The 25,518-nt window shown below is 41.5% G+C and overlaps 1 protein-coding gene and 1 non-coding gene across 3 annotated transcripts in view; one reads left to right on the plus strand and one right to left on the minus strand.

Annotated features, from left to right (window-relative positions):
- The window catches only part of BLOC1S5 (biogenesis of lysosomal organelles complex 1 subunit 5), a 54,506-nt gene extending 41,302 nt beyond the window's left edge, over positions 1-13,204 (minus strand). For both annotated transcript variants that reach the window (XM_027603765.1, XM_027603764.2), the window contains exons 1-2: positions 13,061-13,204; positions 6,668-6,750 (exon numbers count right to left, since the gene is read on the minus strand). In XM_027603765.1, the coding sequence (XP_027459566.1) occupies positions 6,668-6,750; positions 13,061-13,175 (198 nt within the window). In that variant the 5' untranslated portion in view covers positions 13,176-13,204. The remainder of the gene's footprint in view (positions 1-6,667; positions 6,751-13,060) is intronic.
- Positions 13,205-21,665: 8,461 nt separating this feature from the next.
- On the plus strand, positions 21,666-21,870 carry LOC113928159. Its single transcript, XR_003521836.1, has one exon. It is a non-coding gene; the product is annotated as a small nucleolar RNA SNORA73 family (small nucleolar RNA).
- Positions 21,871-25,518: the final 3,648 nt, after the last annotated feature.

Consider the following 25,518-nt stretch of genomic DNA (forward strand, 5'->3'; position numbering starts at 1 on the left):
AGGACCCTGAGATCATGACCTCAGTTGAAACTAAGAGTTAGCTGTTTAACCAACTGAGCCACCCAGGCACCCCTCCATTTAAGTGTGTGTGTGTGTGTGTGTGTGTGTGTGTATTCTGGGGCATAAATTCTCAGAACAAAGCTTAGCACTAATGAAGCTTGGTTTCTGATGTGTAACACTCCATAAAATTACATATACAGTTAATTTTAAGTTAAATTTAATAACAAGTTGCTCATGTAATGTACTTAAAACAGTACCTGCCACTATGTGCTTAAAAATGCTACCAATGGGGACACCTGGGTGGCTCAAGTTGGTTAAGCGTTCAACTCTTGATTTCGGCTCAGGGTCTTGAGACTAAGCTCCCTGTCAGGCTCTGCACCAAGCGTAGAGCCTGCCTGAGATTCCCTCTCCCCTCTCTCCCTGTCCCTTCCCCCCACCCAACTTGCACTCACTCACTTCCTCTAAACAAACAAAAATGCTACCAATTATTAATAATATTAGTACAGTTACTAAAATATTTATATTTAAGATATAATTTGATACTATTAGAAAGGAAATGAGAGACCAATACCATAATTTAAAATTTTCTTTCAGTCACTAAACTGGTCAGTCCCACAGGATTTAAAACCGTATTGTGTGTGTGTGTGTGTGTATGTCTATCACATGCTATATGGGACAGACTTTATCCTGATACTTAATAATCTGACAGTTACTCTAATAATCTCCCATCCAAGTACTAACCAGGCCCGACTCTGCTTAGCTTCTGAGATCAGACGAGATCGGGTGTGTTCAGGGTGGTATGGCCGTAGACAGTTACTCTAATAATCTAACCAAAAATGAGAGATTAGGATGTCAAGCGAAATTCTAGTTTGTCCTGCCTTTTAAGGAATTTTCTCTTCATCAATTCAACCCACATTCAAATTCATGGACACAATCCCTTCCAACTCTGTAATTACTGCACTTACTTGAATCCCTTTTTTTGGGGGGGGGGGGCTCTACTTTTAATCGTCTCCATTTTTGTTTTTCCTACTGGCCAACATCCATTTTTCTTTCTTAGCTCAAACACCACCCCCTCTATGAAAATTTTCCTCCCAGCTCTGTGGGGAGTTGCTTCTGGAGTTGTTTCCTCTTGAGATCTCAAGTGCTTTGTGCTTATTTTATCATAATTCCACCATTAAAATTCACTGGTTCTATGTCTTTTTTCCCCTAGACTGTTACCTTCCTGGAGGTAGACTCTTTCTTATTTATTTTTATATGTCTCCTTGACATTAGTTCTGGATCCATTCTCCTTTCTTCCCATCAATCCCCAAATATTATCTGGAGCGGCAAATGTGCCTGTACAGAGAATGCTTGCTATTTTCCATCTGCCTTCTTTTTTGTTACATGAAATGCAGATGTCATGGGTAAAACTTCCAAAGCCACCTTGAAAGCATAAGGATAGGAGCAACACTCCAGGGAGGTAGAAGGCAAAGTTAGAAGAAAAAGCTAACTCCAGCCCTAGGCTCTGAGTATTGAGAGAAAAATAAATACTTGTTAAAAAGCCACTATTTTTGGGCGCCTGAGTGGCTCAGTTGGTTAAGCGACTGCCTTCGGCTCAGGTCATGATCCTGGAGTCCTCGGATCGAGTCCCGCATCAGGCTCCCTGCTCAGCAGGGAGTCTGCTTCTCCCTCGGACCCTCCCCCCTCTCATGCTCTCTCTCTATCTCATTCTCTCTCTCAAATAAATAAATAAATCTTAAAAAATTTAAAAAAAAGCCACTATTTTTCGGATATCTGTTACTGGTAACTAAACACATTCCTTACTGATATACCTAGGTAATCAGTAACTATTCAATAAAGCATTCAAAGAATAAAATTTGCTAAAAATGAAATAAGCAACCAGAGAGGAAGAGGTGGTGGGATGGGCAAAGTGGGTGAAGGGGAGTGAGAGACACAAGCCTTCAGTTAATGAAATGAATAAACAGGTCATGGGGATAAAAGGTACAGCCCAGGGAATATAATTAATGGTATTGTAATAGCGTTGTATGGTGACAGACGGTAGCTACACCTGTGGGGAGCACAGCATAACGTATAGACTCGCTGAATTACTATGTTGTACACCTGAAATGAATGTTAACATTGTTCCAACTATGATTCAATAACAAAACCATCAAAAAAGAGACTTATGCAACTAAAAAAAAAAAAAATGAAGTAAGAAACTTGTACAGGACCATAGACCCCAAAAGCACTCCAGAAAAGCTCACTAACTGTTCTACATGGTGAGGCCATGACATCTCCTCTGTGGCTAGAGAGATAATGGTCCCGCAGACACTGCCACACCCACAGACCCTACCGAACCGATGCTCACTGAAAGGGCCCTACTGGGATCTCTGTGCACTGGAATCAACGATATAAAGGATCTGCATAAAGTCAGGAGAAAGACAGTCAGCTGTCCAGAAATACTAACAAACACAAAAAGAGAGCTTAAATATAATAGAACTTCAATAATTTAAGTAATGCTGCCACCATGTGGCACTTACTCCCCTCTTCTAGAAATAAAATTTTATAAAGAAAAAGATGATTGTTCCCCTGTGCATTAACTTTGTGAAACATAAAAACTATAAACAACTTTAGTTTGAAATACTAGCCAGGTTTTCTTAGGGTGAACTACATTTAAATGCAGGAGAGATGAAAGTTCTAGGAAGTCCTAATAACCGCCTCACTGTTCCTCTCTGCCCAACCATGCCATCTGGGGAGGAGAATCGGAGGATGTCGTTTGGACCAAGATACAAAAGAGCTGTAAATAATGCAGATACACATTCAAATCAAAAGCCTCTAAAATGCTTTCAGCTTTTTTCTTCTAATTTGAGGCAAAATGTCAGCACACGGTACAGAGAAAAGGTAGATGAATCTGATACACAAGAAGGTTTCCATGCTACTCTAAACCCTCAGGAAGACCAACTAGGGAGGTTACCATGTAAAAAGCCTGGATCAGGTATGTGGCAAGAAAAGGAGTGGGGGCGCCTGGGCGGCTCAGACGGTTGTGCATCCCACTCGTAGTTTCAGCTCAGGTCCTGAGATCAGCCCCCCATCAGGCCCCCGCAGACGGCACTGCGCTTAGCGCAGAGTCTGCCTGTCCCCCTCCCTCTGCTGCTCCCCCCACTCTCTGCTCACTTGCGCGCTCTCTCTCAAATTAAGAAAAAAAAATTCAAAGGAGTTATGTTACACTTAGTTGAAGATAACCACTTAAACTTAGCTGACAAGGTATTTTTGGGTCTTTCAGAGGCCAGTCCTTCATGACAATATGAGAATGCTTCATGGCTGGGTCTATGCCTGTCTTCACCAGGACAGCACTGGTTCCTGACATTATGTCCCACACAAAATAAGTGCTCGAGACACAAAATAAGCTTGTTTCTCTCACACCTGGTGTGATCATTTTATTCTCTAGTAAACATTTTTCTAATATAATGCTCCTGTCATTTGCTTAGCAAATCTCTATCTTCCCTAAAATGGAACCCAATCTCATTCACACTATTGCAAATTCTGAATTAAAACATTTTTATCTAACTGTACTTGCTACCATCTTTCTCTTAATAACAGTTAACAACATTCATCTAACACCTGTATGTCAGGGATTTTTTAAAATAACATACCATTTAATCCTCACAAAAGCTGTACAGTATATATTATTGCTCCCATTATTAAGTAGGCACCTTAAGCCTTAATAAAGCAGGTAATCATAGCTGATAAGGGGGGCAGGGTTTGAACCCAGAGATGTCAAGCTCCAAGGCCCGTGTTCTTTTTCCACTCAACATCGCCTCCCTTCCAAAAAGACTTGGAAGGCTTCACGATGTGGAGTGCAAGTAATTCCTCTCCTCTCAGACACAAGCCCATCTTCTCTTGCCAACTATCTTCTAACCCAGTTAAAAGAGGTATTGGCTTCTATAGGAAGTGAGCTCTTAAACATAAGATATTCAACCGCATAAATGTAACACTTCTTTCATCTGCCACTCAACACTCAGCTTCATTTGTATAGATGGCCCTTTCATAGAAACCATCGACATTATTTTTTTTAAAGATTTTATTTATTTATTTATTTGAGAGAGAGAGAATGAGGGATAGAGAGCATGAGAGGGAAGAGGGTCAGAGGGAGAAGCACACTCCCTGCTGAGCAGGGAGCCCGACGTGGGGCTCGATCCCGGGACTCCAGGATCATGACCTGAGCCGAAGGCAGACGCTTAACCAACTGAGCCACCCAGGTGCCCCCATCGACATTATTTAAAGAACACTGATGTAAGTACAATGACACATATTCTAGGGATATCTCAGCCACTAATTAGCAATGTGTAACTTTTCACACTTATGAAAAAGATGACTTATGACATCAGTAGACATCAGAAAACTCAAGTTTTAGTCAAGGCTCTGCTGCTTGTTCTTTTGAATCATATTAAGCACCTACAATGCATCAGACATTGGTTTAGGCATTTTTAAAATAGATTTATTTATTTATTTTAGAGAGAGTGTGTATGCGTGTGTGGGGGGGGACAGAGGCAGAGTGGGGGAGAGAGAGAATCCCAAGCAGACTCCCCACTGAGTGCAGAGCCTAACACAGGGCTCGATCTCACAACCCTGGGATCATGACCTGAGCCAAAATCAAGAGTCAGACACTTAACTGACTGAGCCACCCAGGTGCCCCTGGTTTAGGCATTTTTAATACAATGAAGAATAAGGCATTTTTATACAATGAAGAGTCCTGACTTTTATGGTACATCTATTCTAATGAAGGAAGACAGGCAATAAACAAATAAATAACAAGAAAAATATCAGGTAGTTACAAGAGCTTACGGTAGGCAAAATTCTAAGATGGCCCTTAAGACCCTCATCCCTAGTGTACACACACCTTCTCTCAGTTATTCAATCAAACCATTATCTAGGTGTTACTGTATATACATTCTACAGATTTATTAAGGTCCCAAATCAGCTGACTTTAAGAAAGGGAGACTATCTTCAGTGGCCCTGGCTTAATCAGGTGAGTCCTTTAGAGTCTAGGCTCTTCCTGGCAAGCATAAGAGGGAGGGACTCCACGTGAGCGAGACTGACTTATGGTTTTGTTTTTGTTTTTCTGGTTTAAGTAATCTGTACACCCAACATGGGGCTAGAACTTAAAACCCTGAGATCAAGAGTCACATGCTCTACCAACTGAGCCAACCAGGTGCTCCCAATTTCTGGCTTTGAAGATGGAAGGGGCCACCTGCCAAGGAATGTGAATGGCCTCTAGGAATTCAGAGGGGCCCCTGGCTGACAGCAAATAAAGAAATGGGAACTTCACTGTACCATGGAAAAGAACTGGACTCTAAGCTTCAAATAAGAACAATGTCTGACCAACACCTTGATTTTAGCCTTGAGAGACTTTTAAACATAGAATCCAGCCATGCCATACCCAGACTTTATTCTCACTAAGGAATTGGTAATAATCTTCATATAGCATATTAAGGGAATCATCTCTGGATAATATTCTGTGGGTCCCAGATTATCTGTACCCCACCAAACAGTAATGATGATGAAGAGAGCTAACAGCTGCTTATTCCTAGATACCAGATCACATTCTAAGATATACAGACACATGCACTGTGTGCACATGCATACCTTCAATCTTTACAACCACGCTGTCAATTAGGTATTATGCAGATTTTAAGTAAGAGTCTGTTGAACCCAGAAATGGTATCTGATGCTACAGCTCTGTTCCTCATCTTGAGGGCTCTGTGCCACTGGCTTTCTGTAGTTTTAAAAAGGATTTATGAAAAGGTTCTTTCCTTTTGGCAGGTTTAGACTTCCTGTTTGGCTGGAGTCTTCTTTGAAAATAGCACCCCAACTTACACAGACTCATGAAATTTTTGTGTGCAACACCAAGTACCATCTATCTGACAGCAGCTCGGGCACTACTGTTTAAGGCACAATGAAGCGATTACACATGTGTAAAACACCAGGAATACGAAACAGGATGGCAGGCTGGTGCCTCAGTGTTGATGCAGCATGGCACGAAATGCTGGGTGGCAGACGGTAACACCAGCAAGGTAGGGGCCTAGAGAAGGATGCTTGGATTTCATCCTGTAGACAGCAAATATTATTTAAGGGTTTTAAAAAGTAAAGTAACATCAGAGCACTCTGGCAGCATGGTAAAGACTGGATTTGACTGGGGTGATGAAGCAGGCACACAAATTAGAAGGGATGGAGATTTATGAGTAATATCCAAAAGAAATGGTCACTGAAAGTGGGCATTAACCGGGTAAGAACAGTCAAGGATGAGTCTCCTATTTTAACCTGAGTACTTTGGGTGGGTGCTAATGCTCCAACTGAGAAAAAAATACAGAAAATGGATCTGGAAGACCTACACCTATCAGTCTTTAAAATCTTTTTTTCACTATACTCATTTTACTGATGAAGAAAACTGAGATCAACAGATATTAAATACTCCAGAGTAGGCACCAGCACTTGAGCCCAAGTCTCCTGCTGCCTAGTCTTAAGCTCCTTCCATGAATGGTAATGCCTCTTAATGAGTTTTACTTTGCCTATTTTATGAACACATGAATGGAAATCAGAGACTTTAAAACCAGAGAAGTCCCCTTCTGTATATTAACATACTAACAACTAGGGCAGTATTTTTACAAAATAAGTTTTAAATACTCACTTCAAATTCTTTCACAAAATAACGGGTTTCACCTTGAATAACTGGTCTGTGATCTAAAAGCCTTGAATGAATTTCTCCAAGGTCTATAAAGACAAAATGAAATTCAGAGTTAATCCACGCTGGGGGGCACAATCTCTAGTATCTCTAGTTTGTTTTACTCTTCCCAATTCTCATGAATAGATGTAGGTTAAATTCTAGTTTAGACTTGGACTGAGAGGAAATCTCATCCACTGCCAGTAAAACAATGTAAGTACTTCTGAGAGCAATTTGGCAATATCTGATAAAGCTCAAGACATGTATATCCAGCAATTTCATGCCTAGGTGTCCCAGAAAAACTCTTACACAAATGAAAGACATTTATAAATGTTTACTACAGCATGAGTGTAATGTCAAAAGAAGAAAAAAGGAAACAATCTAAATATACTTAGACAATGGAATACTATAAATCAGCAGGTAAAAATGAATACACTAGGGTTACATTTACTAACATGGATAAATCCCACAAATATAATGCTCAACAAAAAAGCAAGTTTCAGAAGGATAAAGCCATTTTATATAAACTTAAAAAATATGCAAAAGACACTTCCTGTTGGAACACATACCAAAAGCAATAAAACTAGAAAGAAATGCGTGAGAACAATAAACAGCAAAACCAAGACAGTGGTTAACTTTAAAGGGGAGGGAGAGCAATGCAATTACAGCAAGGTACCCAGTGGGCTTTGAATGTTTATTTATTAAGATGGGTGGTGAGAGTGCATTACAGGTCTCTGTACTTTTTTTTTTTTTAAAGACTTTATTTATTTGACAGAAAGAGACACAGCGAGAGAGGGAACACAATCAGAGGGAGTGGGAGAGGAAGCAGGCTTCCCGTGGAGCAGGGAGCCCGATGCGGGGCTCGATCCCAGGACCCTGGGATCACGACCTGAGCCGAAGGCAGACGCTTAACAACTCAGCCACCCAGGTGCCCCACAGGTCTCTGTACTTTTTGGTAGGTCTGAAAAAGTTAAAGTTAAGGGGAAAAGTTGTGAATTTCAAACTGTTTTTGTTAAGTCATTCTATTCATACTACTTTGCAACAACTATATAATTTAAGAGGTAAACCTCAAAACTCCTGGAGGAAATTAAATCTCCAAATAAGAACATGTACCATTCATGTTTATTTACTAGCATAATCTGTTCCTCTAATTTTTTTATTTTTGCAGACATGCAATGAGGCAATATTTCAATTCTCTATTTAAGGAGTTTTAAAGGATACATATTGGGACGTATGCTAAGTAAAAAAATATAAAAAGAAGTATTACTTCTGCTTAAGTTCTTCAATGATTCATTACCCAGAACACTTCTGTAATTCTGTGAGAAAATAATAGTTCATTAAAAAAAAAAAAGTTCTATTCTGAGTTAAGTTTGGGAAATAGATAAAATCAAGTTAGACAGGTTCCTTCGCCTCAGATCTTCTGGGAGTCTGTAGTTTACTTATATGAACTATTAATGCCCAAGTGAGGGCTACAGTATGCAGACACGTGTGGACCTTATTTGATAAGAGAACCTATGTGGCAAAGAGTATCTGCTCACATTTCAGTGAACACCAGTGTCTCTGAAACACAACTGGCCAACAGGCTGAAGTTCAAGCCTCCTAGTAGCCCACCCACCCCCCACCCCCACAGTCCTCCATGTCTGGCTCCAGCCACCCTTCCCCCCATGTTGGCAATTCTGAAGTACTTGCAGTTCTCCAAAAACATCATGCTCCTCTCGTGTCCTTGTCATAGTTCATGCTCTGGAACTCTTCCCCAATCCCTGTTCTTCCTTCAAAACTGCTCAGACATCACACTTCCTTGAAATTTTCATTGATTCTATTCAGCTTCCTCCTAGGTTTCAAGGAGTGCCCCCACTTTATGCTCCCAAAGCACCAGGGGCAATTACTTCTATCATACTACTTACTATGTTGTCCTAAAATTGTATTTCTCTTCCAGGGAGTATCTCAGACACCAAATTATTTATATCATCCACAGAAGACATAGGAGTTAACATGTATTTTTCTATGTGATGGAGAAGCCATTAAGCCTTGTTGATTTGGGGAGCCTGATATAAGGAGAACTTATGTGACCTTCGGAGAGAGAATTCAATTCTGTTTAGAAGTGGATAATGATCACTTCTAAAACCCTGACTGTGCCCCAAAATTTAAGAGAGTGAAGATCTAGGGAGAAAATACACATGACCACAGAAATTAAGCCACTAACTAGTTTTGTTATAACATTATAACAACAAAGCAAGCACATTACAATGCAGGAGTCGCAAGGACTAAAATTCTCCAAGTCTGATGGTGTAAATATAAGTTACAGATTTTCACGAAAGTTCCACCCTAACCTTATTGCACGCAAAGCATTCTTTCGTTGTTTGATATAATCTTTTGCCCTCCAAAAATTCATACTCTAATGTGGGAGATGGACAAAAATCCCTTCACACAAAAGAGATGAGCACTTTAATGGAAGATCAATATGCTGCTCTGTGGCTATGAAACAAGGAGAAACAGTCAATTGTAGATCTCTCATTATCTAATAAAAGAAGTTTCTCCTCTGGCCCTGAATTTCCAGGCCTTTAATGTAATATCATATGGAACAATTTACTGCAATTTTTCTGATAACGTCCTTTACATCACCAAACAGATGTTACTCTTCCTCACCACTTCTCAGATCCATTACCTCGTTTTCATCCCTGCTTGTCTCACTAGGATGATTCGAACACAGTCATACCTCTCTGTAACCCACTCTACAGAGTTCTTGTCATTTGCAGTAGTAATGTTTATAAAGTTGCCTCGAACACTGAACTAGCAAGTACTGAACTACTGTTCCTAGAGGAAATACAGGCTTAGCTTCCTTCTGCAGGCCTCTGATCTCATTTCTGTCACACCAAAATGCCATCTGTATTACACAGGCTTACCAACATCCTTGTAAAACATGCCAGTCTTAGCATTCCAAAATCTGCTCTTACAGCGTTAACAATTTCTCCTGTATTAACACTTACCAGTTATTTTTACCTGCATAACCTACTTCACCTGCAAGTCAAACATTTTTCACACTGTACCACCTATGAAAGTGTGGCCAGCCCTAGACCAGAAGGGTTTAACATTTTCCTGACCTTATCCAACCGACCATGAATTCCTTTGGCTTTCAGCTTCACAGCAATGCTGTCCACTACGCTCTCTAAATCATCTCAGGAATCCACAAATTTAGCTGCTTTCCCATCACTTCATCACACGCTATAAATGTTACTTTGGCACTTTCCAGACTGGCCTAACACACAAATTGGTGAATGCCCTTCCTTTTTCTAGATTGTTGACTAATTAACATTTACCTTGCACCAAACAGCACTCTAACTCATACCTGAAAGAAACTTCTCTAATACAGTATTTTCTCTGTAAGGCACACCACAGCTTTCTTGTGCTTAGGGAAAACTCAGCACTACACCTTGGGGATCTTTTTAAAAAGCAAAATCACCATCAAAAAGCACAAAAATGTGAAAAATATGGCACTAAATAAAAAGCAAAAAGGACACTTATGGTGTAAGAGCTAAAACAAAAAGCAGAGCATTGCCTTGTTCAGTCTCAACTACAAATGTGCATGTAGGGAGACTCAAATTTTTCTCTATTCTGTGCATGTGGGAATGACTATGAAAACACCATCAGTATTGATTTTGGAGTTACAAATTCATTTTAGCAATTAGACAAATTCACTAACACCCAACGCACAAGATGAGGATCCACAGTTATCTGCCTGAGTGCTTTATTTAAAATATGAATCTAACCACATGATTCTCATACTTACTGCTGGAGAGTTTCCTGCCATTCAAGAAAAAGTCCAATTCCCTAAAAAGGCGAGAAGTCTTCTATGGTCTGATTTCTACCAAACTCCACCTCTCTCAGAGTTGCACTGTAGCAATACATGTAGCTTCCCAAACATGCCATGCCTCCACACCTTTGCTCATGCTGTTCTAAACTAAGTCCAAAATAGCCTTGCCTTCTTTTATTAACTGCTAACACTTGACTCTTCAAGACTCAGATCAGACACTACAGTGTCCAGGAAGCCCTCCCTGTTTCCCAGTTCTTACTTCTTAACACCCAAACCATGGGCCAGAAACCCTTAAAGACCCAGGGCACAAGTCCTGAAATCATTTATTTATGTTTCCCTTTCACTAGACTCTGGCAATAAAATTCAACAATGATCTGTTCACAACCGATGGTCTTTAAATAAGAATGAACTAAAAATAGATTTTCAGAATGAAAAGAGTGAATGGTTCCATAAAAAAAAGTCAAGGAAATTCTGGACATATTTTTTAATTAAAACTCAATTTTCAATTAACTTGAAAAACTTTCCTTGAATTACCTTTAAAAAATAATATATGAAAATTAAAAAAAACCAAAACCTATGCATCAAGGGATACAATCAACAGGGTGAAAAGGCAACCCATGCAATGGAAGAAAATATATGCAAATCATCCATGAGCAAGGGGGTTAATATCCAGACTATATAGAGAACTACAACTCAACAACAAAAAACAACCTGATTAAAAAATGGGCAAAGGACTTGAATAGACATTTTTCCAAAGAAGATATACAAATGGTCAATAAGCACATAAAAAGATGCTCAACATCACTAATCATTAGGAAAATGCAAATTAAAACTACAAGACAGGACTTCATACCCATTAAAGAGGGCCACTGCCAAAGACACAAAATAACAAGTGTTGGTGAGGATGTGTAGAATTGGGAGCCCTTATGCACTGTGAGTGAGACTGTAAAAATAGTGCAGCCACTACAGAGGACTGTATGGTGACTGCTCAAAAAAAATAAAAATGGAATTATCATTTGATCCAGCAATTCCAGTTCTGGGTACACATACACTCAAAAGAACTGAAAGCAAGGACTCAAACAGATATTTGCATACCTATGGTCACAGCAGCATTACTCACAATAACCAAAACGGTGGGAGCAACCCAAGGGTCCATCCAGAGAGGAATGGCTACATAAAATGTGGTCTATACATACAGTGGAATATTATTTAGCTTTTACAAGGAAGGAAATTCTGACACATGCTACCACATGGATAAACCTTGGGGACGTTATACACAGTGAAATAAGCCAGTCACAGAAGGGCAAATACTTTATGATTTCATGTGTATGAATTACCTAGAGTAGCCACATACAGATACAGAAAGTAGAACGGTGGTTGCTGGGGACTAGAGGGAGGGGGAGATGGGGAGTTAGTGTTTCACTGGTACAATGGGTTTCAGTTTGGGAGGATGAAAAGTTCTGGGGATGGATGGTGGTGATGGCTGCACAATAATGTGGAGGTACTAATGCCACTGAACTGTACACTTAGAAATGGTGAAGATAAATTTTATGTTACCTGTATTTCACGGCAATTAAAAACATTTTTAAGTAGCAGTTCACTTAGCACATATAAACATTTATACTTTAGCCCCGACACTCACGCACCACTCCCACACCCCTAATCAGATTTTTACAACCTGAAGTCTAGAAAAATAGCCAACCCACAGCCAGCTGTGCTGAGCGGTCTACAGTCCTGACAGGTAAGGTCAAAATGAAAGAGGCAGCAACCAAAGGACGTCATTCTCTTGGTAGTGAAGGACTCTGGCATCCTACGAGGGCTTCCATGCTGCAAGATGCTAGGACAGACAGGGTCAGCATGGGATTAAGAATGGATACGGACTGAGGATGAGAAATTCCGTACCTAACCGGCAAAGATCTTGCTACAGGAAAATAGGGTTGTTGCGAGCTTTGGGAGTCGAGTATTCAGGTTCTGTGAGAATCCGGGATGTACCCTTCTCAAAGCGCAAAGCAGGGAAGACAAATGGACATCTCTACACGTGTATGGCGCTTTCATGTTTTAAGACGCTTTCATATATGTTATCTCATTTATTCCTTGCATGACCCAGGAGCAGACAAGGGCAGAGTAGGTCAAGCAGACCACCCAAAGTCACCCAACTCCTAAGCGACCTACCGGGGGGCGCAGGCCCTACCCGACACCCAAGCTCCATGCCTCCCTAAGCGTTATAGGACCGTCGTGAGGCAGCGTCCAAAGCAGCTCCGCGCTCAAAGGTCCCCTGCAAGGGAAAGGGGAGAAGGGGTGGGGCCCAAGACGCACATCCGCGGCTTTTTTGAAAAAGTAAGAGGGACTGGGTTGGTTGGTTGTTACTGGGAGGCATCTGGCGTAGGAAACCAGGCGGGCTCTGGCCGCTACTCCCCCAACTTCCCACGAATGCGAGGCCGCGCGGGAGCTGGGAGGCGCCCTGGGGAGCGGCCCTGGGTCAGAGGGCGCCGCTTGGGAGGTGGAGTAGCGCCGGGCTCCACCACAGCGATAGCCCTACCACTCCGTACCCTTGATAATAAGATGCGCTGGCGAGCCCGCGGTCCCCAGCGAATCCTTCTTCTTGTCGCCGCCGCCCGGGGTGGCCTCACAACCCACAGGGGTCTCCGTCTCTCCGCCACTCATCGCGACCTGCTCCGCCCACCCGCCTCCGCGTTGCGCCTGCGCAGACCTGCGTTGCCCGCTTTCCGGGCGCGGGTTTAGGGCGTCATCAAAGGGCGTAGGGAAAGCTGAGTCTACCCAGCGGGCAATTGCGTTAGTGTAGCCAGAGATGGGGACTTCAAGAAGCAGATGCCGCCATGCTGGGTTAGGGCAAATGCGGCCGGAATTGGAACGTTGGTGTGAAATTCAGTCGTTTCTCCTTAAACTCGCTGGAATTTATTCTGGTTTAGAGAGGATGGGAGAGAGGAGATACAGTCGCAGAATAATATTAATAGTAGTAGAAGTATATTATCTCTGTTATTACCTACCACCAATATGTTATAAAGCATTTTGAGGGGCATTGCCGCGTTTAGTCATCATAGCAACTCAGGGAAACGGTTTTACCATTTCTTTCTAACAAATGAAACAGGGTTAAAGTAACTTGCCCAAATCACTTAGGCTCATTCGTGCCCATGTGAAGAAAAAACAAATTTGTTCTTGGTATTTGTATGTACAAAATTTCAACTGGTTGTTATATGGTCTAAGATAAAATACATGTAATTACGGAAGGGACCGGTTTGCTAGGCAGCTTTGAATTGTGGTCATGAAATGTCAACTTTGGAGCTGCATGTATCTAATTGCTGCGGTTTGTTAAACTCCATAAAGTTCATCTTGTAATCTCAACAAGTCTTCATGTTTGTTCAAAGTACAGACAATGTGCAGCTTTGCAATGGCTCCTTCACCTCCTATGTTCATCCAGTGGTTCTTTCTAAGAATCATCTAGTCTCCCCCTGTCCCTTTCTGTACAGCCCTTACCCTCCAGGGTATTGCAGTCTAGTGCTGAAGATGGAACATAAGCCAACGTTTAGAATATGAAGCCTATAAATGATAGCATTGAGGAAGGTACAGTACACATGTGGGACACCTGGGGGTGGGAGGTGGCCAGGAAAGACTTCCCAGAGGAGGCACCTATTTGTCCTCAGAACCGAAATGAAGAGAGGTTGATCAGGTTGGGTGAGAAGAAGATGGAAATTGGGGTTTTCTAGCGAAGGAAATAACAAGCCCAAAGGCAAAGAGGCATAAAATAGATGAATTAATACATGAAATGTACTCTTGATTAATTGCAAGTTATTGAGTCTGATTTGTAAGCTTTCTAGTCTCAATTCCATTCCCTCAGCTTTAGCATCAACCTCTAGAAAATGTAATTATTTTTAAAGCCTTCATTATTCTCCCCACTTCTAAGTACTTTTCTTTTTCAAGTTTTCTTCTGCACCTGCAAGCTAAATTTCCTTTCAGCTTGTCTTCTCAGTGTCTTTGAAATACTGAAAAATCTGAAAAGGCTCCCTATAATACAGTGAGGTTAATGCTTCTTCCACATTAATGTGGCTATTAAGTATGCAGATTCCGGGTTCTACATTCAAAAATTTTGTTTCAGTAGTTGTGGGGTAGCAGCTATCTCCCCCTACCCAACTGCTGATTGACTCTAAGTGATAGAAGAATTTTGGTACAGTAGTAGTTAAGACTTTGGAACCAGACAGAACTGGGTTGAAATTCTGGCTCTGCCTCTTGCCTGCAGTTCCTTAGCTGTAAAAATGGCAATAAAATATCCATTTATAAGATTTTGATGATTAAAGAAGATAATACCCATAAAACGCTTAGTACAATTCTTGGCGCATAGCAAATGCTCAATAAATGTTATTATGACTCCTATAACCTCCTCTATCTCCTTTTAAAGCCCTGCATAATCTGTTCTCATTCTTCCAATCCACATTTATCACCCACCACTAAAATATCCTGTACTTTTTTAGCACTTTACAATTTATAAAACGCTATCACATATCATATGACATGTCTTTTCTCATGAGTCTAGTTGAGGTAGCTATTAAAATACCCACTTTGATGAGTAAACTGAGGGTCAGAGAACATGCTAGAGTATCCAAAGGTGACTGCAGTGATTCCTTCCCTCCGTGTGTACACATGCAACATGCTGCTCAGATAGAGTTGGTCTCCCCTCCCCTCGAAACTGGCGGGCTTTGTGACTTGCTTGGATAGATAGAACATGGTGGAAAAAATGTTGGGCCGGTGTTGGGCCTTGAGACACCTGGCGGTTTCTACTTTTGCTCTCTTGTCAGGAAGTCCAGGCTGTCCTGCTGTAGGAAGGCCGTCATGTGGAGAAGCACTGGAAGATGAGACATCACATGTAGAGAGAGGCTATGTGGGTGAGAACTGAGCCAGCAAGCAGTCAGCATGAGGCCACAGATGTGTGAGGGAGTCATTCTCAGCTCTTTTCATCCCAGCCATCAACCTTTTTGAACGCAGTCGCATGAACTGCTGTGGAGCTAATAACGCCACACAAGCCCGAAAACTGCCTACTCCTGATAAGGGAACTCTGTGTCCTAAGATGGCCGACCGACCCAGCAAGGGAGTCCCAGCCCCTGCCCCAGGGCTCTTCCAGGTTCTTCTCCCTGCCCAGCTTCCCACACATGCCAAGACTGCCTAGTATGCGGAAGTAGAAGTGTATAAATTACCCCCTTTGTGCTTGTGGCTCAGACCTTTGGAGACCACTCTCCTCTGAGCCCGTGGGCATTAAATAAACCTCCTATCCTCCAAGATCTCTGAGTGCTGCTTGGTTCTTCCCACGGGCGATCCAATCCAGGTTCCATAACACTCCAACCACAGTATTGTGAGAAATAATGAATTTTGTGGGGGGGAAATAATACATTGGTAACAAATAGTAAAATTTTGAGAAATAATAAATAAATTCACTAAATGGTCTCTGTTTCAATTATGCCCATCTCTCCTAGACAGGATTTACGATGGGTTACAATGATCCCTATACTCCCATGAGATGGCTGGTAGCTATCAAATAGCAGAACCGTCGTCAGAACTCTGGTCTTTAGACTACAAGGCTGGTGCATTTCAACGTAGCAAAGCCCAGTCAGCTTGGGGGGTCTTTCCACTGTGCCATGACTGTGCCAGGCATATTTCTGCTGCTTCTCTTTAGACACTCCCTTCCTGGAATGCTTTTCTTGCCCTTTCTGCCTATTCAATTCAGTAAACTTTATTGATGTTGTATAATAAAGAATTGGGCTGATCTTTATTCCTGATTCCTTGGAGATAACCTCTAAATCTTTGGAATATCTCAAATATCTCAATTGATAGCAGTGTCTTTGTTATTCATGGTGGCCTGAGTTTATGCTAACGAGGTCACTCCCAAGGGCCCTTAGATGGTTTCAGGATGGGAGCTGGCCATGCTTGAAGACCAACGTCTGATTAGAGGGTTGGGGCTTTGAGCCATGAAATAACACTGACCTCTGGGGAGCAGAGGGGGACTGGGGACTGAGTTCAGTCACATGGCCAATAATTCAAGCATCCATGCCTAAGTAATAAAACCCCAATAAAACCTCCTGGACACAGAGGCTCCAGTGAGCTTCCCAGTTGGTAATCTCCCACTGATGTATCTAGAGGATGGGGCGTACTGAGGATACAGAAGCTTCATGTTTGGGACCTTCCCAGATCTCACCCCATGCATGTACTCATTTGGCTGGTCCTGATTTGTATCCCTTACAATAGAACTATAATCATAAGTACAGTACTTCCCTGAGTTCTATGAACCATTCTAATGAATTACTGAACCCGAGGGGGTAGGGTGGGAACCTCCAAAATTTGTAGACAGCTGGCCAGAAACACGGGTGTCTTAGGAACCTGGAGCTTGTGCCTGGTGTCTAAAGTGAGGGCAGTCTTGTAGAGAATGGTGTCTGTTACCTGTGGGGTCTAAGCTAATTCCTGTAATCAGTGTCAGAATTGTGTTGCAACTGAACAAATACCTACACGGCACCCATGATACGCCAGATAATGTCATAAGTGCTCACACATATTAATTCATCTAACCCTCATGTCAGTCCTTTGAAGTAGGTATTATTGTTATTATTATCCTCATTTTACGGATGAGGAGGCTGAGGCACAGAGAGGTTAAATGACTGTGCAACTTGCAATGTGGCAGAAACAATCTTGGTCCCTGTGTGTGTGTTTACCTGTAGATGGTGGGTGAGGAGAGAGTGGGGAAGGGAGACTGGGAAGGAGGGAAGAGAGAAGTCATTCTACCTCTAAAAGGACATATGGGCTGTAAATTTTTTTCATTCAAACACATTTAACAAGCGTGTAGTGAGCACTTTCTATGTACCAAGTGCAGTGCTAGGAGCTGAGATACAGGGGTGAGCAAGACTGCTCAGCCTTTTCCTTCTTTCAGTGAGTGTATAGTCTACCAGAGGGAACAATATTAAATCACTATACAATTACTCTTCTTCAGGTCTGTTGCTTATAGTCTGCAGATACATGTTCTAGCTGTTTGATTGTTCTGTTCTGTATATCACTGAGTTATGTTGTTGTCTGGAATGCTTAGGTCCGTAGCAAAAAGTCAGAAAAGAGTCACATGAGCAGTGCTGTTGCATCATGCACTTCAGCGAGGGTTAGGGCTTCTATGAGCATGTCCTTGGACTCTATGTCATCTTGCCAAAGGTCTTGTGTTATCTCTTGTCTGGATCCATGAGATTTTTCTGTATTCTTAAATGAAACTTTGAGATAATTACAGATTCTCACACAGTTGCAAGAAATAATAGAGATTCCTTGTATATTTCACCTCCTTTTCCTCCAGTGGTAACATTCTGCAACTGTTAAAATCACAACCAGGATATTGACATCAATACAATCCATGGATCTTATCCACCTTTCCCATTTTGCTTGTATTCATGGTGTGTGTATGTGTGTGTGTGTGTGTGTGTTTGGCTCTATACAATTTTTAAAATATTTATTTATTTATTAACGGGAGCAGGGGGAGAGGGAGAGGGAGAGAATCCCAAGCGCTCAGCGAGCGCTGAGCTCCGTGTGGGGCTCAATCTCACCACCCTGAGACCATGACCCCCTGACCTGAGCTGAAACCAAGAGTCAGATGCTCAACGGACTGAGCCCCTCTGACGCCCCTGGCTCTGTACAATTTTAGGTTGTAGGTTCATGTATCCATCATCACAGTCAACATATTGAACAGTTTCAAAGCCATAACGATCCCCCTGGATACCTTTTTGTAATCACACCTACTTTCCTCTCTGTCCCCATCCCAACCCGTGGCAACCTATAATATATTCTCCATTTCTAAAATTTGGTCTTTTAAAAAAGTATTACAGGGCGCCTGGGTGGCTCAGTTGGTTAAGCGACTGCCTTCGGCTCAGGTCATGATCCTGGAGTCCCGGGATCGAGCCCCACGTCGGGCTCCCTGCTCAGGAGGGAGTCTGCTTCTCCCTCTGACCCTCTTCCCTCTCGTGCTCTCTATCTCTCATTCTCTCTCTCTCAAATAAATAAATAAAATCTTTAAAAAAAAATTTAAAAAAAGTATTACATGCATGGAATCATACACTAACTACTTCTGTGTTTTAAGAATAGCTGTTCTCACCATCATCTTATACCTACAAGATCATTTTCCAGAGACTCAATATCAGACACTTTTCAACCATGGAATTGTAAAGGGATTTTTCCAATTATTGTGCTTTTTGAGAGTTAAGACTTCTAAATCATGGAAATAATATTAATTTAGTAGGAGTAAAGTTCTTACTTCAGTGTAATAATTGCTACATCCATATTGAAGCTTATGAAAATTAGAAAATAGAAATAAAATGAGCACTTAATTATATACATACAGAGAACAAAATTGAAATTCATTCCTTGCTATAAGTTCATCAAGGATAAGCATAACTGGGGGAAGGGACTTCCTAAATTTATTTTGCTTTTTATCATATCTGCTTCCTGAGATTTCCTCTGGCACATTTTCTGTTGACATTACTGTTATCCCCTTTTGTCTAACCTATTTTTTTTTTAAAGATTTTATTTATTCATCTGAGAGAGAGAGAGAATGAGAGATAGAGAGCACGAGAGGGAAGAGGGTCAGAGGGAGAAGCAGACTCCCCGCTGAGCAGGGAGCCCGATGCGGAACTCGATCCCGGGACTCCAGGATCATGACCTGAGCCGAAGGCAGTCGCTTAACCAACTGAGCCACCCAGGTGCCCTGTCTAACCTATTTTTGAAGCAGATAAAAAAATTAAAAATGGAAGAAACTAATGAAAGCAAAGGAGAGAAAAAGACTAGAGGGTCTTTGGGGGTTAGATGGTAAATATTTCTACATATTAATCTCATGAAGTTTTGGGAATGCACCGGGCACACTAGACTTGAGATTTTGGTGGAAGTAGCATGTTGTGCTTTGAGATCAGCTGTCTTCCAGGTGGCAACCACTCAACAGTCCTGTCCTCAATCCTTCTTCTTACCCCTACAAATGCTTCTGTTGTAGTTACACCACTTGGAGAACATGAGGCACCCAACTGCAGGGCCACCACAAAGAGGACCTGTGCTCCTGTGATGGGGCTGACTAATCAAAACGTAGAGAGCTCCATCCCCCCACTGGTCACACCTTCAGAAAATGTCACAAAAGTACCAGCTGTTGAGTGATACAGCTACTCTATGCCTGATTGTCACCCCAGCTTTGGACAGGTGTACTACAATGGTCCTCGTGGTGTGGTCACCACACTGGACCTATCAAATCACATAAACTCAGATTGGAGCTTAGCAACGTGTGTTTTGAGAAGTGCTAGGTGATTTACCATGCACACTAAAGTCTGAGAACCCCTGCTTTAGTGTGATATCTGTTACGCATTCCCCAAACTTCTGACAGTGATAGTCAACTCTAGAGTTCTTTTATCCAAGTGAACAGGGCTCAAGTCAAATGCTGAAAGCAGTCAGAAACTACAGAGCTGATGAGAACCAGCCAGAGGGTTAAAAATCTCTAAGTGACTTTAAGATAAGGGTGTGTGTGTAGAAGGTCAGGAACAATGAGACAGTAGGGGAAGGATAACCTACATTACGTGAACAGACTGGTTCATGGACTGCACCAAAGAAACTTTGGAATTGGTAATCCGATAACTGGAAGTTTGTGGTCTTGGTCACAGCAAGCCTCTGGCCTTGTTGTTCAGAGCTATGCCTTGTCAAATTAGTTGTGTGGCTACTGTATTTCAAGCTTAATTTGGACAGACAGGCCTGCCAGGCACAAATTTCTCAGGCAGATGATGTTAAGGGGGAAAAAAGTATCCCCTGCAAGACTGTTAGGACAGATGACACTCAGCAGGAATGGCAAGCCAAATCTGCAGGATCCATAATACAATTGGCTAGCCCTAGGGACCCAGTCTCTTTGAAGTGGAAGAGACAGCACGCATGAGCCATCACATTAACTCACCAGGCTGGAAAAGATGAAAAGCTTTCATCCTCCCCACAAAGAAAGTTCAAAAGATTAAAATATTCCTAAAGGAATCACGATAATGGAAGCAGAAATCCTTGAGACATAATAGCAAAGATATTCAAGATCTCAAATTCTCCTGACTTCCTGTCTACCTTTTTGGGCCTCTCTCGTAAGTGAAAGATGAGTTTTGCTAGATTAGGTAGCAGGTGGAATTAGTTTTATTCACCAGCAGTATTGGGAATAAAGGCAGAGCCTGCAGGAATGTGGGCTCCAGCAACAAGTAATCATTATTGCAAAATCAAATTCCCCATCTCATCTCTGATATGCCTGTATGTAACCCTAGAGCTGGGCTTCAAAGTGTTATAAATTCAGCATATAAGACATGGAGCAGTGGGATATAGAGCCCCTTGTGTATCTAAAAGCTCTGGCTCTGGCCAGCAAGAGAGATATATGATGGTAACTTTCTCCCCATTGCTTTTGCAATAAAATTCACCCAGAGCTCCCGGAAGTTAGGAATGTAATTCAGCTTCAATAAATCAAGACTAAAATTAAGATGGCCATATATGTAGCAGCCTGCTCAGGTGTATGAAGAATTTGAAACTTAGTGCCCTGGTAATAGGTAGGAGCAGATTATCTAATTATGGAAAAAGGAAGAAATATTGCTCTCTGGGGTAAAAAGCTAAATGCTCTAATCCATTAAACCACCACATCTCTGCCAAAGCTAGATTAATATTAAAGTTCATGTAACGTCTGACTTTTTTTTTTAAAGGAATGAAGTCAAATGAAAAAAATATATAAGTGAAAAAGCTATACTTCACAATAATTCTAATTTGCCTTCTTGTCAAATAGTTGCGTATTTGATCTTCCAGTGTGATGCATCTGTACCTGATTATAATAGAGTTCCATTCTTTCCCAACAATAGATCTGCTTAAATTTTTATCAACACATCCTGAGGTTTTTCTGGAAGGACTTTCAGCCGGGCTCTAATGTGATGCCCTGCAGTAGGTGAAACTCCCATTCATTCTGCTCCTACCTTCCTGCCTTCATCCTTGCAGGAGACCTTATGTGCATATCACTGACCATGCTTAACTATGGCTTCAGATTTAATTGGGTGGAGCCATTGGAGGACCTACTCCCTGTTTAATAGGGAGTAAGTAAAAATGAGAATGCCCACATATCTGTTTAAAACCTCAGTCCAACCAACGTGGATACTCCCGGGAGGTCACTCTTCCCGGGCTCCGTCCAGGTGGCGTACGGGAGCATAGGGCTCTGCCCCGTGATGTACAGTCCCTTTCCACGACGTTGGAGATGAAGCCGGGCCTTGAGTCTGTGCCTGCATATTCCTACAGCTTCTCAGAATCCTCTGGACGATGACTGAGGAGATAAACCATGCAGGAAACAGCTCCCTCTATCTGGATCTAGGTTGATTGGAAAGAAAAACCTTTTCTCCCTTCCAAGTACTACTGGATTAAGCTCTTGCCTACCTTATTTTGCAGTGATCACGCAGGATTCCAAGTAAATTTGATTTGAGGAGAGAAGAGGAGCCTCACCAATCATTGGCAGTTAACACTTACCCTTTTTGGGTCCTTTATTTGGCAGGGAGGGTTGGCAAAATGAATGATAAATGCTGTTTTTATAAGATAAGCCTGGAGGTTTGGAAACTTGGGCACATTTGACCTCTTTAAAACTGAGTACTAAATTTGGGGAACAAGTTGAATGTTCCATAGGACAGGTGCCCATTGAAATTTAAGGAATGTGGACAGCACTGAATATAGGCATGTCTTAACAATCTGGTCTTTGACCCACAAAGCCCAAAGATTCCCGAATGCCTGTGAGGAGAAAACTTCAGGAAGCTAAGATGCTACTTGGCCTTTTCTACTGTTCTTAAGTAAACTGGGTTTTCTAACTACATAACTGAATGGAAAACAGAAGCCTATCAGATCCTAAGTGTCTTATTAAAGATCCAGGCCTGGGTGGCTCAGTTGTTAAGCATCTGCCTTCGGCTCAGGTCATGATCCCAGGGTCCTGGGATCCAGCCCCGCATCGGGCTCCCTGCTCGGCGGGAAGCCTGCTTCTCCCTCTCCCACTCCCCCTGCTTGTGTTCCCTCTCTCGCTCTGTCTCTCTCTGTCAAATAAGTAAATAAAATCTTTAAAAAAAAAATTCAGGTCTGTTTATAATGTATTTATGAATTATAATAAAGATGGCTGCATAAAAAAATAAAAAAAATAAAACCTCAGTTCAATAATCTTATTGCTGAGTCTGGATGGGGAGGGAGTGGCATTTTAACCAGAAAGCCAGGTGATTATGTCATTCTCGAAGCTATGTTACTTTTTTTTACCATATTGCAACAGCAGCTACTTGAGATTTAAAACCATACAACTTCATAAAATACTTCATGACATCTTATGCTTTGGATATAATAACTGTGTCTAAAGGCATAAAAAAAAAATCTTTAAAGGCAAATGACCTTTTGATATTGGCTCCAGCCCTGTTATTCCGCTTTGTTTTAAAACTAGTGTTCATTTCAATGAATGAAAATTTCATGGAATTTGGACTGATGAATGTTCCTTCTCTATTTGAAATTTTTTATCTGTTCTTGAAAGTTACATGTGAAATAAGGAGACAGGGCCATGTATCTACTCAGGGCAGTCAAATCAACCCGTGTATAATATGGTGACAGATTATGTCCTCTGCCTCTGAAATTGTCCAATTCCCATTCACTCCAGCCATGGTTTAACTGAGGTGTTGGTTAGCATGTGGGCTGGTCTATGCCCTCATCCTAACTCCTCAATTAATGTGAGATAATTTGAATGTGTAGTGCCTGGTACAGAGCCTGCAACAGAGCAGGCATTCAGTAAATGGTATCTGATTGTTTTTACTTACTTTCAAGCAATGCTGAGTGGCAGCAGCCTCCCAAAGAAACTTTACATGCTGTTTCAGAAATTTGGTCACAGACCATTAGATTGTAAATGTGAGCAATAATGTCATTGTCATCCTCAGGGACAAGCAGTTTCTGATACATAGTAGGTTCTAAATAAATATTTGAGGGATTATTGAATGATCAGTGATGCAGACTTCTGAGAATCACAGAAAGAAGATGGTTATAAAGGGGCATTCACTTTTCAGAAGAAATAGCATGCACAAAGATTGCCCCACTTTTTTTTAGAGTCATCTCACTGTTCTTTTAGAAAACAAAACAATGAATAGGACAGTCCCTTTTTCTGAACAGCTTGAAAGATGTGAGGACAAGAGATTTTTAAATTGGTAAGTCGTAAGACAAATTCATGTTTTACGAAAATCATGAGATGTTCTGCCCAACTGTGTTATCTCAGATGGGCTCATGCTGCACAGGTGCCTCAGGGACAGCAAAAGGGGACTTAAGAATTAGTTTAAGGATTTGAGTTTATAAAATTGTGGGTTATGATTTTACGATCTTCCATAGCAGTACTGATCACTTTTTGTGTGCTACGCATCGCACTAAGTAATTTTTATATGTTCTCATTGCAAATTAAATCATGAGATCAGAAATTTTTATCTCTGTTTCATAAGAGGGATTTCATGTACACTGAACTCTTCAAGGTCTCCTCATATATGGTGAGGCTGATGGATTCCATTGCTTAAAAAAAAAAATGCTTTACCTAGCTGTAATTCACATATCACAGTTTAGTCATTTAAAGTGTGTAAGTCATTTATTCTTGAAGTTATGTACTCATTTGTTTTATCCAATGCTTAGGGTAGCTTTTTTCCTGAGGTTGGTAATAACTAATTTCTCAAAGTGATTTAAGCAGTACCTTACTGGTACACAGGTAGTCTACAGGTTAAGTTTGAGTCAAACTTTTGTCTGAATCCCAGCTCCTTGATAATGATTGTGTGATCTTGCCCAAGTTCCTTAACCAATATGTACCTGTTTCATTAGTTGCAAAAAAAGGGTCATAATTAAAGGAGTGAATTCCCTCACAATACTTAGAATGCTGCCTGATACATACTAAATGCTCAATAAATGTTACTTACGTATTGTTGTTATTAAAAGCATGGGGCGCCTGGGTGGCTGAGTCGTTAAGCGTCTGCCTTCGGCTCAGGTCATGATCCCAGGGTCCTGGGATTGAGCCCTGTGTCGGGCTCCCTGCTCAGTGGGAAGCCTGCTTCTCCCTCTCCCACTCCCCCGGCTTGTGTTCCCTCTCTCGCTGTCACTCTATGTCAAATGGATAAAATCTTAAAAAAAAAAGCACAACAGATCCTCCTGGTAGCTCATGAGTATTGCAGAATTCTGAAATAGCTTCTGAATCATGGAAATTGTGGTCAGTGAAAAGTATTTACTGTATTCTAATTCTTTACAAATTGACGATCCATGGAGTGTCAACAATTTACTAATAAAAATTCTTTTACAAATTATTTGGCATTCAGAAGATATTTTTCCATTTAAATACTACTTACTGTGAGAGATACCTAGCTGACTACCTAGTATCCCATTTTTCCTTCTTCATCATTGACAGAGCTCCAATTTTATTCTGGATGACTTCTCAGTTGGGAGAAGTCTTTTTGCCCTTCCTCTCTTCCTCCTCTGGATCTTGATCACGGAACTGATGTCTGGGGCTCTGGTAGCTGTTTTGGGCTTTAAATTGAACTTGAGAAAGAAAAACGACTCATTCAGTATGGAGAAGCAGAAAGATGGGAGCTGGATGCCTCATACCAATTGTGGACTGTCTTCTTTCATATGAGAGGAAAACAAACCACTTTAATGTTACTTGGTTTTTCTGCCACTTGACAGCTGTACCTAATTGCAATTCACCCTTACACTTTCCTTGGTCATTGCAAAATGGCCTTAAAAGAATACTCTATTCTTTCAACAAACATGCTGAGCATCTGTTGTTGCATGCCAGTCATTGTTTTGAGGGCTGAATATGTAAGGGAAGAGTCTCTATGCTCAAGGAATTAACAGCCTGGTAGAAGAGACAAATAATCCTAATAGTACAATGATGTCAAGTGCCAAGCTCAAGGGTAGGAGATGGGTTGGTCAGGAAAGACCTGACTTTTAGGAGGACATGACATAG

The sequence above is a fragment of the Zalophus californianus genome, chromosome 7 (assembly GCF_009762305.2).
Source record: "Zalophus californianus isolate mZalCal1 chromosome 7, mZalCal1.pri.v2, whole genome shotgun sequence".
Taxonomy (NCBI): domain Eukaryota; kingdom Metazoa; phylum Chordata; class Mammalia; order Carnivora; family Otariidae; genus Zalophus; species Zalophus californianus.